This window comes from Tinamus guttatus, unplaced genomic scaffold (assembly GCF_059628265.1).
Source record: "Tinamus guttatus ecotype Peru unplaced genomic scaffold, ASM5962826v1 Tinamus_guttatus_pri_ptg000459l, whole genome shotgun sequence".
NCBI lineage: Eukaryota > Metazoa > Chordata > Aves > Tinamiformes > Tinamidae > Tinamus > Tinamus guttatus.
In genome coordinates this window covers 4,874,967-4,893,283 of record NW_028288993.1, presented here as the reverse complement: position 1 = coordinate 4,893,283, position 18,317 = coordinate 4,874,967, and the positions used below count along the sequence as shown (strand labels likewise).

The 18,317-nt window shown below is 37.7% G+C and overlaps 1 protein-coding gene across 1 annotated transcript; it reads left to right on the top strand.

The window, feature by feature from the left end:
• Positions 1–332: 332 nt before the first annotated feature.
• Positions 333–16,404, top strand: UPB1 (beta-ureidopropionase 1). Its single transcript, XM_088532370.1, has 10 exons — positions 333–463; positions 973–1,144; positions 2,564–2,651; positions 3,315–3,409; positions 4,692–4,853; positions 8,946–9,115; positions 12,037–12,118; positions 12,904–12,946; positions 13,524–13,678; positions 16,186–16,404. The coding sequence occupies exons 1-10, from the start codon at positions 363–365 to the stop codon at positions 16,267–16,269; spliced, it is 1,152 nt and encodes a 383-aa protein (XP_088388496.1). The 5' UTR covers positions 333–362; the 3' UTR covers positions 16,270–16,404.
• Positions 16,405–18,317: the final 1,913 nt, after the last annotated feature.

Sequence of the window (18,317 nt, the reverse complement as noted above, 5' to 3'; positions counted from 1 at the left end):
TGAGGATCCCTTTCCTCTTTCTAAGCCTCTTTGAAGAGTATCTTCACAAACTCCTCCTAAAGACACTTATGCTTTCAACCAATTTTGAGCTGAGGTGTTGGCCCAGCAGTAATGGGGCTCAGCCCGTTTTGACTGTTTCCTGGGATGGCCATGGGGCCAACACAGGCCCCGCAGGGACCACAAGGCACCGGCCCGGGGCCACCCGCGAGCTGCGTCGCGCGCGGGCGCCTCACGCCGGGCCGAACGCCTCAGGGGGGAGAGAAAGGGGCGTGGCCGCCGCCGGTAACGGTCGCCCGGGGCGGGTGCCCAACGCCCCGCACGCGCGCAGCGCCCCGCGCCTCGCCGCAGTGCCGGGCAGCGCCATGGACGCGGGCGCGTGGTCCGTGGAGTCGTGCCTGGAGCGGTACGTGCCGCCCGAGGAGCTCGCCGAGGTGAAGCGGATCCTGTACGGCGGCGAGGCGAGGTGCGCGCCGGGGAGGGCAAAGGCGGGAGGGCGCGGGTGAGCGGCTCGGGCTGTGCCGAGGCGGCTGTAGGGGAGCCCTCCGTTGGGGTGGAGGGAAGTGGAGTGGTGTGAGGGAGCGGCTGGCTGGAGCGGAGGAGCTGAGGGGTGGTTTGGGGGGTTGGGGTAGGTAAAGTGGGGAGCAAACGCAGATAAAAGTGCTCTAGACTGGAGGGAAAGTGTAACCTGGGAGTTACAGGTGGGAGCCTGTAGGTGTGAGCTCTGTGATTTCTTAGTAAGGTGCGAATCTCTGCAAATCTAAGTGATCAAAGTCAAGGCTGGGAGTTTGCGGTTGCGGAGGAGAGCTGCGAGGTTGCCCATGAGCTGATTTCACCTTCCCTCTCGCAGCCTGAGCATGGGAACTTGAGGCCGCAATGGGGCTGCAGGGGTGGAGGGTGCTGTTACCCCTTGGGCCTACTGCACCCCAAATGAAAAAAAGAGACTGGCTCAGCTTGCAATGTCTTTTATTGCAGAAAACTTTGTTTGCCAGCTGCTGCTGTGTCCGCAGCTCAGGAAAGAGATTTTGAGCTGCAGGGCTATGGATTTGAAGCTGCTCCGGAGCAGTTGAGAAGGCCCCGCATTGCTCGAGTGGGACTGATACAGAATAAAATCCCGCTTCCCACTGACACAGCAGTGGCAATCCAGGTAGAAAAGCTGCTATGTGGGCCATTTGTTTGTAACTCTTTTATTGGATTGAGAAATATCACCCTTTAGTTGTTGGTGTTAATCTCCATCATGAAATGCATACTGTTTGTATGGCAACAACATAGGGCCCAATGCTCTCTTTACATCCTTTACTGTGAGAAGTTAGAATGACACATGAAAGTTTATTGTTCCTCAGAAATGTCTGTGGTGTGTTTATTGAGTGACTTACCCAATCTACTTGCAATTTGCCCATAGCTAAATATTTAATCACTGATTTTGTAAATAAAAGTCTTTGCTTGTAAAAATGAAGCAACGTTCATTTTCCTGAATACAGCACAGATTATAATCCATGGAAAACATAGGTGCCCTTCTTGGTTTGATTGAAAAATCCTGCATTATAGGAGGATCCATTGGCACAAACATGGATTAATAAAGCTATATTACTCTTTGTACAGCAGTAAACTAAATCATATTGCAAGGCGGCTGCCACATCTTAACATCTAGGGGAAAAAAAGCACATTTATGTAGAAATAGACTTTTAAAAGTTTTGCTTAAAAAATGAAAGAAGCTACCACATATATGACATTTCCTGGAGTAATAATTTTGTTCACAAGACAGACCTCTACTAGATAACTGTTTTGGTAAGTATATACAAACTCAGTGTATAGTTATTGTAGACTTGTATTGCATCCATTTTTGTTGTTGCTATTAATACATTAAAGTATCAATAAAAAGTGCTGTATCTGTGCTCACTTTTAACTGTAGCTCAAAGGAAAAAAAATACTTTGAAACAAAATTTTTTTAATTAATAAATCTTGTTTTTCTTGGTAATAATCTACTTAGATCTCAGGGCGAGGGACTGAGAAAACACTTTGGTGTTAATAACTTCTAGAAGGTATCTAAGATTCACATGTGTCAGCAGGATTTGCTGCTCTTAACCAAGTTAACCGAGGAAATGGACTATCCTTACTTCATGCTGTAACACTCTGAGTACTTTATTTTGAATTCAGTTTTTCTTAACGGCTTAGGCAGTCAAACTTCTTAATTGCTAGGCAGTTGCTGCCATTAAGCAACTAAAGAGTTTTTTTTGCTGCTGCTTTGAAGATGTAGAGCTATCATTGGCCATAATCTACAGTGTCTGGCTTAGATATTTAAATGTGGCAACTGTGGAATTTGAAAATTCCAGCTTTATTTTTACCACCTATATTTATTTACAACCTATATTTAACTCTCTAGGTCATAATTCTGATATCAGTGCTCATAAATTATTACTTCTTGAGGTAATGGGAAAGCATTGGGACTAAGTACAGAACAAGATAAAAATATTTAATGTGAATGAAGATTGTAAAACCAGTCTACTAATATGTGAGTATGTTAGAACATACAGCTCTTTTATAGTGTGAAACGTCTCACAATCAGGTGGCTGCGCTGCACAAACGAATCGAGGAGATTGTGGAGGTGGCAGCAATGTGTGGGGTCAACATAGTTTGTTTCCAGGAGGCTTGGAGTGAGTATTTTCTCAGATTCCTTCTAGCTTGTCAGAGGTCAGGTTCTTTCTGTTTTAATGGACTTGAAATATGGCTTGTAGGCAAACAACAGAAGTCTTCCAAGTTACAACAGTTGACTGTTACTATATTTTTTTTAAAGAAAAACAAAGAGTCTTTGTAGAACTGTGTACAAGATCTGTGTGAAGTCTGTAGAAGGGGTATATGTTGCAATAACTTAATATACACTCCTTTTTTGTGTGTCATCCTTTGTGATCCTTTCCTCATTTTTTCTCTTAAAACTTTTTTCATGTAGACACATATTAAGAAATAAAAATAAATTTTAATTAAAATGGAGTCCTCGAAGCTTATTAGGAGCCAAAACTGAAATGAAGACCCCATTGTGAAATAGGTTGTTTGCAGAAAGTGTGTAGTAGTGACTAGGATGTATTTTAGATCTTCACCTCCTTTAGGACTAATATAATGCACAATAAGTGGGCTATGTATGGGCCCAACATTCCTCATCATTGGTAAATAAGTACAAAAAGAGTTGTACTTTGAGCAAGAACATTTCAGTTGTTCTGAAATGTTTAATGATTTATGTGCTCATGGAAACAGAACTACCTGTGGGTCTTTTGAGTGACAGGATGCTCTTGTAAAGTGTGCCTTGCACTGATGTTTTCTAGCCATGCCCTTTGCATTTTGTACAAGAGAGAAGCTTCCTTGGACTGAATTTGCAGAGTCAGCAGAGGATGGGCCAACAACAAAATTCTGCCAAGAGGTAAACAAATAAAACAAAATGTGCCAAACTCACCTCCCTGCCATCCCCGAAGCCGTAATTGCCACAGATGAGCAAGAACTTCTTTATATGCCAGTTTTCTAGTACTGATAAAATAGAAATAATAAAAATAACTTTTCAACTTGTTTGGCAAATACTAAGGAAGCGAGTGAAACAGAACTGATCAACACTACCTATGCTCAATATTCTTTAAATTACTTTGCATTTATAGACTGACTTCTAGCCTGGAAGATTTCTGCATTTAACTATTCCAGAGTTTTACAGTGAGAAGCAATTTTCTAGCCAGATATCTTTAACTTCTGTTGAAAAGGCATTTCTTGGATAGAACAGATGAGCATTTAAAAAATAGTTGCGTGAAGCATGGTCCTGAGAGGAATAGCTAGCCCTTTCTGGAAAAGAAATGCTTTCACAGAAATCTTCTACATCTCTCTGTGAAATGATAAAAAAAACGTTGGGAGCTTTTTTATGCAGCTATGGAGATGTGACTGGCTGTTTTTCTTCCAGAGACTGCTGACTGCAGAAGTGACAGTATGTTTTTGTATTCTGACAACTAATTCTTGTAATAAGGAGTTTTTATGATTTCTCTACTACAGTATTCACAAAAGGTTGTTATGGAGTTAAATTTGTTCAGATATGACCTGGCCTATATAACGTCCTGTGTTTATCTTCAGTCTGATCTAGGGCAAGTATAGATTGATTCTCACTGTGGGATTACTGATGTTATGGAAGCTCAGAGAAATATTAAAAAAAAAAAGAGGTGTGAAAGACAGCAATGTACTAATAAACTAGCAGCCAGATAGTGCTATATTTCTCACACCTATATTTGTCAACATTTATAGTTAATACATTATAGTATTTTAAAATTTCCCATAATTTTGAGTATTTTTTTTCAGCAAGCTGAGCTGCTAAACAAATTCATATAAGTGGGATACCAGAATGAAAGCAGTGTCACGTCCTGTTACAAAGATAGGTGTCAGCCCTGTAGATTTAATACTGCTGTTAGGTTTTTGTTTTTTTTTTTTTCTAATTGGTACCTTGCATTTCTGATTGACTGATTTAGGTGGAAGGCCCTCAGTGATACATCCATCTTTGGAGAAAGTGGCAGCACAGGTGGTTCCAGTGTGATTAAGCATTAGCACTTTATAATAGTCAAAATAATGCACAAAATGAAAGCATTTTTAATGCTTCTGTATGAACATAAGGTGAAATAATTAATTACCCTAGAATTGTATGTGTAATAGAAAAATTATATTAATTTGTATAGCTGGCAAAGAAATACAATATGGTTGTGGTATCTCCAATCCTGGAGCGAGATGAAATACATGGAGGAACTCTTTGGAATACTGCAGTCGTCATCTCTAATTCTGGAGCTGTCCTTGGCAAAAGTAGGAAAAATCACATTCCACGAATTGGAGATTTCAATGAGGTGAGATGTTGTGTTATGATAATCAAGCTAATCTTGCTTTGCAGTTCTTGCCCATCTTGTATCAGAGCCACAGTGGAAGGAAATGTAATGTATTTTTGGAAAATGTGGTTCACTAAGCATCATAACAGTTTTTCCCGGGTAAAATTATATTATTATAGTAATATAACAAGTTTGTTTATTGCGAATGGAGAATGGTGACCCTTACAGTGACACTGAATATAGTCTTATTGGCCTGATAGAAACTATAAAACTATTGAGGACTTTTGTAACAGAATTCTTTCACAGCTGTGTTATATTGCTTGTGTGTGATGGTCTCAGAGAATTTTTGCACCTGTTTGACTTAATTTAATTTGGAGAGGAAGTGGTTCATGGTTCAGGTGTGAGTAATATTTATGGTCTTGATCTCTTTTTGCCCATGGGATTGTCATGGAAATTACAGTTCTTATGCTTACGTTTCTCAAGTGGAATCCCTAAATCACTACACTTGTGAGTGAATCACTGGTTCATAGCATATTCTGTTTACTAATCACTTCCGTTGAAGCCCCAGCTGTTCTTAAACTGTGCTCTAGAATCAACTTCAGAAACTGATGGTAGTAAAAGCAATGTGAGAAAGAAATTGCTTGGTCTGAAATGTGTTTATCTATTCATAGAGTTACCACATGTAGAAAGATCAGGATTAAAAATTAACTAAAGTCTAAAAATACATTGTCTTGCCTAACTTAATCTCTCCTTGTCAGCTGAAGTAGGTAATTAACAGGCATTTCTTCAAAGCACTGGTAACCATATACCCACAATTCCTTCTGTTCCCTTTCCAAATGTTCAAACACTAAGCTGGGAAGAACTCAACTGTGGGATTTTTTTTTTGATGAGGGTTTTTTTTGTTGTTTGTTTGTTTTCTTGTTTTTTTAAGATCTCTGGAAGTTTAGACCTGATTACACTGGTTTATATTTCTTCTCAGGAGGCTGTTAATATTTTTTTACAGAGTGAACTTCTGTCACAGGCTTGACAGGCATGAGCCTGACTTCTATCTTTAATAATTACATTTTTTTAAAATTATTTTGTCTGAGCCGTCTTCTGGCTAGCAAAACAAGAACAAACAATGCTGTATAAAATATAAGTATAAATACAAATAAATTTGAGGATTTTATTTGCACATTCTTGATGCCTTTCTTGTTAACCACACACACACAAAAATCTCTTACTAAAATACAGTGTCTTTCCATTTTCCAGACAGTAGTCTGTGGAGCATCAACAGATTCCAAGAATAATCTAACTATGGAATTGTGATGAAAGACACTTAAAGAATTAAATTATAAACTATTTAATAATTGCTTATAAAAATATGTTTACTTTTCCATGTGAAGTATTACTATAGTTATTTTGGAGGTTTTATATAATTATTAAAATGAGTTAGTTCCAGAATTATCACAGGACACAATCTATTAAAATATTGCCAGGACATTATAATGAGTTGACAGTTCTTGTATCTCTTTTATTATACCAGGTGAGTAGTATTTACCCAAACAGTGCTGACTTTTTGACTAGTCCTGCTAGGAAAGCGTTGTGCCCATTCTGCTCATGAATTGTTATCCTGAGGATAATAGAAGTAGGAAGAACTTTCGGAATTGTATTAAGGCTGACCTGTTCTCGTAGAGAAACTTCAGAAGCAGACAAAACTCCAAGGAAGGATTATACTTGTGTAATATATTTTTTTTTAATCAACAAACCTATCCCCCAAGAAGTTGAAATTTATGCTGTATAAATTGTGTCTGTAGAACAGGTTGGAAAAGCAGCCTCGTTACAATCATCCTTGGTGAATCAATGCAAAATGCAAAGGGGGAAGAGACTGGTCTCTAACCTCTTCAGCCATGTGCGGGAGGGCATATAAATAAACAAAAATCAATCCTTCTTGAGACATCAGAATTAGTTGCTTGGAGATGACTGTGTCCTCTGAGGAATAAAGAATAAGAATTGATGAATTCCCTGAAGCAATTAACATTCTTGTTTTTCTTCCCCTATTGTAATAAAAGAAAACTGAGAATAGAAGAAAAAAATGGAAAAAATATTTAGTCAGAACTGTTTTGAAACAGGATTATGTGAGTACTCGCTACATGGCGTGTTCTCTACAGACATGAAAGAAGACAAAAATCTATGCCCAGGGTAATCTGCAATTTCACGAGAACTGATGGCAGATAACAAACCTGAGATTACCACATGTACCAGGCAGAAAGAACCTCTAGCCCTTCTTGATTTCTGGGCATGCTCCCCCTCAGAGTTGTATCGGTTGCTTCCAGTGTGCCGTTCACTGACCTCTAGATGAGATTCTGGATTTCTGGATACTTTCTCAGCATTTACTGTGCTTACTGTAGGCTTGACACTGGGATTCTGTTTCCTTCAAGACTAATAGCAGTTGCTGATACAGTGGACAGACAGTTTCAGGGGAAAAAGTTAATTATTTTACAACATGCCATTCATATGGTGAGAGAGATGCCTCATTGGGTCAGACCAGTGGGTTGTCTACCTTCTGCCTCTGAGATCATTACAAGGATATACTCCTAGGAATGAGTCTGGCCACTGTTTGCGGCATTTGCACTCCCTCGGTATCCATGGTGGTCATATTAGGAATGTTAGATAGTACATTCCTGGCTGTTTTGTTTCTTATCCGTTTGTGGACCTTTTGCCCGTGATTTTGTCCAGTCCCTTCTGAACTTGCTGATAAAATCTGCCTGCACAGATTTGCTCTTGTAGGAGCAAATTCCAGAAGAGCTCTCTATGCTATGTTTAAAAACAAACAAAAAAACTTTGGTTTAAACAAGACTACTAATTTCAGAGATATCTGCTGCTTTTTCAGGATTTCTGCATTTGTGTTATCTACTGCTTTTGTTACTTGTGCATTTCATTTGTACAAATCAGCCTTCTGTCAGCAGATTAAAGACACTGGGCCTTTTAGTCTCCTCTCATGGGGCAGCTACTCCATTCCCTTAATCATTTTAGTGGCCTTTGCTCGTTCTATCCCTAATGTATCCTTGAGATTCAGGCACTAAAATTAGAGAAAACTCAAGTTATGGGCATAGAGAATTTTTAAGTACCAGTAAAATGATGTGGGTTATTTTTTGTTTGCTATTTTTTTATATATATATATATTCTTAGTACTCTTTCTTTTCATGTCTGTGGTGTGTGGGTTGTCTGGTTCGTTTGTTGTTTATCACTGTAGGTTAAATTAGTGATTTCCAGGAACTGAATGACTCCACCCATACTCTTACTCTTTTCTTCTACCTGGGTAGACCCATTCTGTAGATTTCATTTAGTCCTCTATCAGGATGTTTGTCCCTCTCGATAGTTGTGTCTTCTGCTTCTCTTCACCATAGTCTTTTACAGGAACCAGTGCATCTTTAACTGTTTAGAAATGTTTGATTTGATAAGATAAAACTGGCAGCATATGGGAAATGAGATCTTTGAAGGCAGCAGTTGTTCCAGGTTCTTTAAGGAGTGCTATCTAGATTTGTCCTGTGATTTTTCCCTGTTCTTTGAGGCCTTCTGTTAGTTTAGAGCAATAGTCATATTGAAATTCAAATAACCCATCTTAGCTATATACTGACGTCACCTATAATGTTCATAAAATTATTGTATATTGGTATTAACAGTTGAATGTAAAGGAATTACATGTTAATTTTACAGGGTTCATATTCTCTCTACATAGTACTTTTACTACATGTGTAAATTCTCCAGAGAAGTCACAATCCTTGGTCTTATTAAGAGAGGTGCCTGCACTTCGGCAGCTTGTGAGTCTCTGCAGCTTCTGCTGAAGCTTCCAGCGTTACTGGACGAGTGCATGTCAAAGGCAGTGTTAAGTTTAGTATGAGTAAAGGGAGGCAGAAATAAACTGGAATTTGATCTTATCAACTTCAGAGAGCCATTTTCTGTTAAATCACTATTCTCTTGCATCTGTGTACTAAAATAAGGGCTAAAATAATGGCTTGCTCACAGGCTTTTGACTTTTGAAGATGGTAATCAGGCATTGTAAAGTGTCAGAACAACTTGGAGTCAAAAACTCAGAGTTTTTTCTTTTTAAGAAATTTGCTTTTTTTCTAGTCTACCTACTACATGGAAGGAAATACTGGACACCCAGTGTTTCAGACACAGTTTGGAACAATTGCTGTGAATATCTGCTATGGGCGCCATCACCCTCTGAATTGGCTCATGTACAGCATCAATGGGGCAGAGATCATCTTTAACCCTTCAGCCACTATCGGATCACTCAGGTAAATATTCAGGCTGCTTCAGGCTGTTGCATACTGACTTAACTGAACCTCTGAGCCTCTTGCTTTGGCTCCAAGGTGTACTGTGCTGAGGTCTTAGAACCTCAGGTATCACCTCCGTTTTCCTTACAGAGGAATTTGCATTCTTCATCTTGAGTATTGGCATCAGTCTGCTCCCAGTCACTAGGTCTTTTCCAGAGCTTTATTTGTATATCTGCAGGTCGTCCTGTTGAAACAGAGAAGCTAATGGCTGGTTTTTAGTGTGTGTAGTGTTTTTTTTTTTTTTTAATGTGTTTTTTTTTTCCCCCTCTCCTGTGTGTGTAGTATTTTTGTTTTATGATAGATGGCACTAATTTACATTTAGGTTAGCTTGCCAGATCCATCCTCTACCTAGGAGCCCGTAAATGCACTATTAAATTGCAGTCTTCAGAGCCAAGCTGACAAATCCTTTTCTCAGAATTTTTTTTTTATATTACTGCTGATCATTTTACGATTCTCAGGCCCCTTGAACCAGACTACACCAGTGTAAACTTTCCCTTGAGATTAATCTTCTACAGATTGTCACTAATTGCACCCTACTGACTTGATTTCCTAAAGAAAACTCACTCTCTGAACTAAGAAGATAGAGTTCTTAGCCCATAATGATTAATGTGTGGATTAGATCTTGAGTATTCTGTGTTTTTACAGTATCAACATGGGTCGCATTTCATTATAATAACCTTTAAGCATGACATGCTTCCAAAGCACTGTGCCCGACGCAGGCTGTGTATTGCTTGGGATGCAATGTGATGTGAAATAATTTTTAAAAACTTTCCTTTATGCAGAAACCTTGACTCTTCTTGCCAAAATGACCATGGCTTCCTGTTAGTCTCATTGTTTTCTGCTCTTTGCCTTACTGCTGAAGTTACAGATTGGACTATTTTCAAGTTGAGGTGCAGGATTCCTGAATGTGTCAGCCATAAGCTTAATACATGATGCAATAATTGTGCTTCCTCCCCAGATAGTGAGGGTAGGCTCTGGAAAGCAATTTAACCATATAAGATGTTTATATGTATGTGACTGAGGAGGTGATGATAGCTTATTCAGGATTTTAGGTGTTACTATTTTAAACTACCCTTTTCACTAGAGGTAGTTAGCTTTGTATGGAGTTCTTTGGAACAAAGGCCTTTCCTTTCTGAGTTCAAGTCATCAGTTGGGGCTAGCTGAAGTGTTTTTGAGTTTACAGCACCGGAGTTGATTTTTTGGGAACTCAACAGGAGCATATTTTGTTGTTGTTTTTTTTTTAATTCAAATAGTTTTCAACTGCAAGCAAAAAAAAAAATAAATAAAATAAAAGTGTACTGATCTCTTCCCAAAATACTTGAAGTTCTTTCTCATGCCTCCTGTCTCTGTGTTTGGCTGGACATGTGTGCACACACTAATTGCAAGAAAAAAAAATGTTTAATTTCTTTAAATATAGAAGACATTTTTCCAGTGTAAATTGTGTAAATCTAAAAGTATAAAGTATTCAGCAATGCAGATTTGCTGCCCAAGAATGCAGGAGGATAAAGGAGTGGTAAATTGTAAAGAGGAGAAGCCTTTTAATATTTCATTTAGGATTCCCCCAGCTCCCTCTCTTCACCTATTTAATGCAATTTTGGAGTTTTTATAGCTCTGTAAGAAAGTTTGAGAATATTCATAGCAATTTTTGTTGCTTACCAGCTAGAAAAATTTTTGAACACAGACAATTCACGGTAGTGTGGAAATTGTGAAAAACAGATTACAGAGGCATATGAATTTCATATCCACAAGCAGTCTAGTTCAGAGAACTGGGTATTTGTGAGTCTGGGGAGCAGAACTGTAGATTAGATCAAATATTCTGCCGTTCAGACTGCCTTTATTTTTCAATATTAAAGTGTCTTACTTAGGTTGTGTAATGTTGGAAAATATCCTTCGAAGAGAATTGAATGAATACACAATTTGGGTTCATTTTATGAATATCAGTACTAGAATAATGCTTGTGATGTTTGTCTGCTTAGAGCCCATTAAAAAGAGAGCAAACAGAAATTATTCTGTCTTCATGTAGAACTTCATTCTACTCTGGGTGTTTCACTCTCCTAAATACTGCCTTTCATTTGATTGTTTTTAAGTGTATAATTTTTACTACAGGAAGAGGACTCTTGAAGCTTGTATAGAAAACTGTCTCTAGGGTAACTTATTGGCTATAGCTTTTTCTTCCTGTCTCTCTTCTTCCGTGAAATAGTAATTTGCAGGAGCTTTTTAATAAAATCCCTTTTTCTTAGAATAGCCGGCAGCCAGACTTGGAGCAATTGAGAAAAAAAGACAGTAAACCAAGTTCTTTCAATCAAATGTGGCCATCCCTTAAGATTCTTGGGTCTGATTGGGAAATTAATGGCAATTGCCATAACTGTCTTAGACACTTGCCTAACTTTCTTAGTACTTAGAATCTGGCTGGTGCGTATTGTCACAAGACATAAAATTTTTTTCATCTTCACTTTGGGACTCTGAGAACTTCCATTAACTACTCTGATCCTTTTGTATTATTTGGATCATTGAAAATGAATGAAATCTGAAAGCACGCGTGTAAATTCTTTGCATCGTTTTGTAGAGTAAAAGTTTCTATATTAATTGTAATTGCTTTGAAAATCTTGAGAGCTGTTTTTTCTTTTTGCCAGGAAAAATCCTTATTTCTTAAATCTTTAGGTATTGCATAAAATTGTTCATACCTGTCTTTGAGCAGAAAATACTTGTATTTTGGCTGTGTGTGTGAGGAGCTTTAAACCGTAACAGCAAGGTCCATTTCCGTAAATAACTTTGATTCGATAGAAAATGTACCGTGTCCCACACTGATAAATAATCCAAATGCAGAAGACTGCTCTGGAGTAGACAAATAAAATCGGCCTTCTCCTGTTCCTCTATTGCAGTGAGTCAATGTGGCCAATTGAAGCAAGAAATGCTGCCATAGCTAATCACTGCTTTACATGTCCCATCAACAGAGTAGGAACAGTAAGTATCTTCACTTTGTCATTTCATTTCATAAATTTGTATTGAAGCATGTGTTAATTCTGATTCATGAATTAAATAGCACTAGGATACACAGATTCCTGTGGAAGGCCTCTGTCTTTTAGTGCTTATGATGTGCTTTAAAGATGGACAGTGATGCACTGGTGCTAGCAAGGGGATTGAGAGCTGCCTTGTTGCTGGCAGCTGCTTCCTGTTCCTGAATTGCTCTCTCTGTAATAGGTGCCCACTCTTTTTGCTAATTTTCCTAGTTTCTATGGTTAAAGTAGTGTTCCCTTAGCCAGAATGAAAGTGAACCATATCCTCAAGCCTGTGATGCAGACGTGGCTGCTGTTACCCAGGTATTGCCTCTTTCTGGCTGCCTAAATCCTATAATCAAAGTGAATGTTGCCCACAATTTAGCCTGAAAACCCTAAATGCATTTTCTTTTATAAGGAAAAAGAAAATTCTCTTCCAAATCCAGATTTGGGATTCTTCTGCCCTTTTCTCACCTGCACACAACTGTTAGGAATGAATCACAGGCAGTTGTACAAAAAAAAAAAAAAATGCTGTTTTCCAACCTAGTCCATCATAAGATCCTAGCAGGTCTATAGTGTGAATCTAGAAGCTAGACCCCCTCCAATGACTCCCTTCTTTAGACAGGGCAGATAGTAGCCAGAAAAGTTTTAATAGATCTATGCAAAATGCTATGCTTAATCTGATAGACCAGTAAGGATTTATTGAATGAAATGGAATTATACTGCCACCTACATATTCATTTTATTTTGCAGGAATACTACAAAAATGCCTTTACTTCTGGAGATGGTAGGAAAGGTATGTTCAGAAAGCACATTGCTAATAATTGTTGACTGGGAAGTCCCGAAAAAATGTTAGCTCTGCTCCCTGTGCCTGGGCCAAGGCAGCTATCCTAGCCAATGCTAGGGTAGTTGGGACTGCTGTTGTGCATTGTGTAATTTTAAGTAAGACTTTTACCTGCTTCAGATCCTAGTGTTTTTAGCTCTGATCTTGCATTGAACATTGAATGTGTGTATCTTTCAGCCACTTTGGAAAAGCATGACATCTAGCATTCATTTAAATTCTAATAAAAATGGAAGCAAAGCCTTTACTTACATACAGACTTAGTAATGAGAAAGCAAAATAATACATAAGTTAAAAGCTAATACTGTCATTTAAAAATTACTATTTGTGAAAGCTGAATGAAAGTTAACAAATAGTTTAAAACTACAGCTACCCTAGGGTCATGATATGACCCTTTAGGTTAGAGACTTGCTTAAAGTACAGGGATTGAACTACCCAATGATGTTGTGAACCACATTTTACAGGAAAATGCATGTTAAGTTGTGCATATATTAACAGATGGTATTATATGCTTTTTAAAAATTTTGTTAAGCGCACCATGACTTGGGGCATTTTTATGGCTCGAGTTATGTGGCTGCACCAGATGGCAGTAGAACCCCAGGACTGTCACGCACTCAGGATGGACTTCTGGTGGTAGAGATGGATTTAAATCTTTGCAGGCAAATTGGTGACAAATGGAATTTTAAGGTAAGCCTGACTATAAAGAAACAGCCCTTTTTTAAAGACCAACTTACATATGATACTAAATCAAACAGTTTTCATAATCATATGATGCTGCAACAGCTATAAGGAAGCCTTTGCTTAGCAAATGAAACGTAAATTGCGAAATGAACAGGATTTTATGGACGTTAAAGGCATGAATGCATAGACACATTCATTGAATCTAGGACAGTAACTTTTAAATGAAGGGCCAGCCTTTGGTCCCTAAGTGTTGATTGCCAGAAACTTGAAGGATCAGTAAGGGAAGTGTTATTTTGTGTGTGATTCTTATATTGTGTTCCTACACCATTTACTGCCGAGTTCTGAGTGACTAGGTCTAACCTACTAATCTAACACTGATAATATTGTTCATTTTTTGTGGAATGTATTAAAAAAAATCAAACCCCAAGAATCTATTTTTTTTTTGCTTATAGGAGCTTTCTGCATGTAAACTTCTTGCAGTCAGCTTCCTGAATTTGATGGCTTGTTGAAGCCACACAGAAAAGAACCATCTATATTCATCTTAAACCAGATTTAAGTGACTGCAAACCTCTCCAAAAGGCTTTAGCAATTTTTTTTTCCGTAATTCTCAACCAAAACTAATTTGGATCATCTTTCCTGAGGGTGTAATTTGATACAGTTTGTTCAGCAGCAGCTTTTGGAAGTTGCCACTTCAGCAGTGCAGTTTGTTAACCCTTTGGTTGTGCTGGGGCAGTTATCTCAGGGCTATGTTATATAATGGTTTAGTGAAGATGCAGATTTAAAAAATCTCAAGCTATTTTCTTATTTCAGTCTGGTCAAGTTTTCAGTAGGCCCTGCAAACATTGTGCTAATACAACATTGAATCCTAACAAAAATTTAAAAGACTAAAGCTCCTGGGTAGCAACTAACACAGTATGTGTATGTTCTTCAGTGATATCACTAATATTTGAAATAAGACACGTTAAGAATGACTGATTATTTTGTATATAATGTTACTGCAGACAGAGACACTTCTTTTATAGAGCTATTTTGTCTGGAACCACTTTGTGCATTATATTACTGAGCAATGTTTAATCAGTGTTCTGATTTCAATTTGATACAAAAATGCAAGCTTTATGAGAGTTTGAAATGCTGAGTGAAAACTAGACTAGAACATGGTCATTTCTTAGTTAAAGTTGAATTTCTTTGTTAATGCTGCTAAACAATACCTGGTGACTAAGGACAAAAAAAAAAAAAAAGACATATTTGGGCTTGTGTAAGTATAAGGCTTTTAAGGTAGTGTACTTAAATTCTGCCAAGATCCTTTCTCTTTTTAAGACAGGCTGTCATTTAATTCTGCCTTACTGCTGAAACCTGAGGTCCTTTTTGTAGAGTGTAGAGGTGGGTAATGTGTCAGGAAGCAGATGGAGCATTGCCTGTAGCAGCTTAGTAGGGGCATTCAAACAAAAGCAATTGTACTGTGTAGGAAAAACAAACAGTGCAAGCAAAGCTGACTGTTAGCTGTTTTGTATAAAATTCTGTTTATTTTTGTTGTCTTTGAGTCTTGTGCTTTCAGCACATTACAGTTTTGTTTGGACAATGACTATGGCTTTTGTTTATACAACAGGAAATATTTATTTCCTTTTCTTCTCCTTTGTGGCCCAGACAAAGGTAGTTGTTGAAATCAGGGTAGTGAGGAAGCATGAAGTCTAATTTACCCTATGGAGAAAAACCTTGATAGCAAGTAGTCACCTATTTAACCAGCTCCAGTATTTGCTATTTGCATCCAGTGGCACCTAAAGAGGAAGTTAGAAGAATGTTCTCACTAAATTTAGCAGCAGCAGCAGAGTTAAATTGTGCTCATTGCATTTTAAAGTATACTCAGGTAAGAAGGAAGCAGTTCATCCCTTACGGAGTCAACATTGCAGACTATGCCTTTAGCAAGAAGAAAGCTATAATTCAGCTTATTAGCTTCTTGTAACACCACAGAGCAATAATAATATTTTGTACTATTAATGGATTAAGTGGCTTCAGCCCAAATACCCTCAATGACACCAATGCAAATCTGTTGCATAATAATAATTTGAAGGCTTAATTAGAGGTAAAAGTCATTTGCTTTCACTGGCATAACTGATTTAAATGAGATTTTTGCTGATACACAAGAGAAAAAATCCAGCTTTCACATTCAGCTTTTAACTATCTAGGATAATCAAAATAGTTTTAAGTAATTATTAAATGTCAAATATGAGTCTGCTCACGAAGGAGAACTGCTGGACAGAAAGGTGGTAATTTAAAACTTTCACTTTTTAGAGTAGAAATGCACTTCTGCTGCTTTGGGGGTGAAAGTATAGCTTTAGGCAACATGAGTTGAGTGAAAGTAAAATAGTTCATGCTATGGCACTGGGAATCTTACATATTCAGTGAATTATGATTTCGCTGTTTGGGCAAACCAAAAAAGCGTGGACACAAGTATTTTCTGATGAGGTGCTTTCATAGCTCAAAAACAGAATTTAAGCTATGATTTTCTTTTCCAGATGACAGGTAGATATGAAATGTATGCAGATGAGCTCAGTGATGCGGTCCAGCCTGAATTTATACCCAATATAATCAGAGAATAAATTCTAGGAGACATCATTTCAACAAAAATTAAAAGGTACTACTGGATGAAAGATTTATTGTGGATCACAAGTTGCTGTTTTAATATTGTTGTTTTGATTTCTTGTAACCACCTTTAAATAACAGAATTCAAAACTGTGTTAAGTAAAACAATTTAAAATGGCTTCTTGAGTTTTTGTTCTTTTTTTTGTCGTTGACACTAATGTTGTATTTCTAGTAAAGTACAGCTGAAGATTGGAAACAAGTGAACAATACATGGATACAAAATTATGGTGGTTTATTCCAGTGCTGTGTATAGACTGTGTACAGTTTGAAGGAAAGGATGACTTCAGAGACAAAAATATGTTTAACTAAGCTTCTTAATTTATTGCATAGTGTGTGTTTACCTACTTCAGATTCCCAGTTCTTGCTCTGCACTCAGATACCTTAATTTAAGGTGAATGGGGAAGGGAGATGTTCGTGTTTTGTTTTTGTTTTTTCCTTCTTTGTAATTACCAGCCACTGAAGGCTTCGATATATAAAGCAAGACTGCTTTGGTCTTTTTATTTTCCTTTACCCTACACATTACAATGACAATGGCAAACACTGCCTTTGAAAGGCTTTTTCAGGTCCAGAAGCAGTGCTGGAGACAGATGCTTTTAACATCTCCAGGTCAGTGCTACCTTGTGAGGCAGAAATACAAACATTGGCTAAACAGCTTGACTAGGCTGGTGCAATTGCATGGGTTTCATTGCAAACAGAAAGCCACAGAGACAGGATGAGGAACCAGCTCAAAATGGGACCTGAAAACCCCTTCCTGCTGCTCTCTGCTGTGGTTACTCAGTGGTGGTGGAATATACAGAATAACTGTCGTACATAGGTAACAAAGGCTACTTGGAGTTAGAGCATACGTGAAATTTTGTTTTGTTTAGTTGCAGTGATGTTGTAGGTGTTTAGGAAGAGCATTAGGAATACAATTTATAGGCTAACAACTATGAATTTATAGCTGAAATAAATATTTAAACTGTAAAGAATTCCAAGTTAGGTTCAGCTGTGTCACTTAAGTTTATAACACTTTCTGTAAAGATCTTTCAACATTTTTGCATAGTAAACCAGTTAATAAATGCAAATGCTACATTATGCTACAGAGTTATCTACTACTTTAAACCTTTATTGAGAATGGCTTAATTACAAATAAAAATATATTTATGTATAAAATCCTGCATGTAAAATATCCCTTTCTTTGCTGTGGACATAATGAAGGAAACAGCGACAGACAAAACATTCTCAGAATGAATATTTTCATAAGCAATCTCGTCATGAAGAACAAAATTTCCAAAAATGTCAATGTTCTGAGTATTTGCTCAGTGAGCTTTCTTTTAGTCCGAGTCGTGTAAAAACTCAGTATTGTTTTTAAGTTGGCTTCTTCCTCTCCTGCTATTTTCATCTTTCATAAATATTTTCCATCTGGCCATGAGAAATCCTATTGCAGTGGCAGAACTCCTAGTTTTGCCTTTATTAGCTTAAATGGCTTTTCATGTTGCACTTCTGTTGAACTATGTGAACCCTGGATAGCAACTGCTTAACAGTCAATAATGTGTATTTCGGACCATTTGGCACATCCTCATGTTTTATGTACAGTTCAAGATTTACATTTGGATAACTGAATCCAGGAAGAGGCTAAACATCAGTTCTGAACCTTTTATAAGAATTGAATTGTTTTATAAGAATTGTTGAGCAAAACCAAGCTCACTCTAAAAATAAATCCTATGGCAGTTGAATGGAATTGAATAAATTAACGGACTGGAAATGCATGTGTTAAGGTAACAGCCTGTAGTTTACACATCTGTTAATGAATAACATAGCTAATACAATCTCTCTAAATCAAACATCATGAAGTTGGCCTTGGACATAATGATTTCCCAAATCAGCAGTGTGCTTGTGGCTTATTTTGGAGTGAGAAGGTACTGACTATGAGAGGTCTTGGACTCTCATCTTTTTCTGGGATGCTAGCGATGGCACTAGTGTTTTAGTTCTGCTCCCATTTCACACCTTAATTCTTACTCATCCT

Excerpts from the sequence above, each read along its gene's own strand:
- UPB1 (XM_088532370.1), top strand. The coding sequence starts at position 363 with ATGGACGCGGGCGCGTGGTCCGTGGAGTCGTGCCTGGAGCGGTACGTG. Across the intron at positions 9,116-12,036 it reads GCCACTATCGGATCACTCAG|TGAGTCAATGTGGCCAATTG; the intron begins GTAAATATTCAG and ends CCTCTATTGCAG. Across the intron at positions 13,679-16,185 it reads GTGACAAATGGAATTTTAAG|ATGACAGGTAGATATGAAAT; the intron begins GTAAGCCTGACT and ends TTTCTTTTCCAG.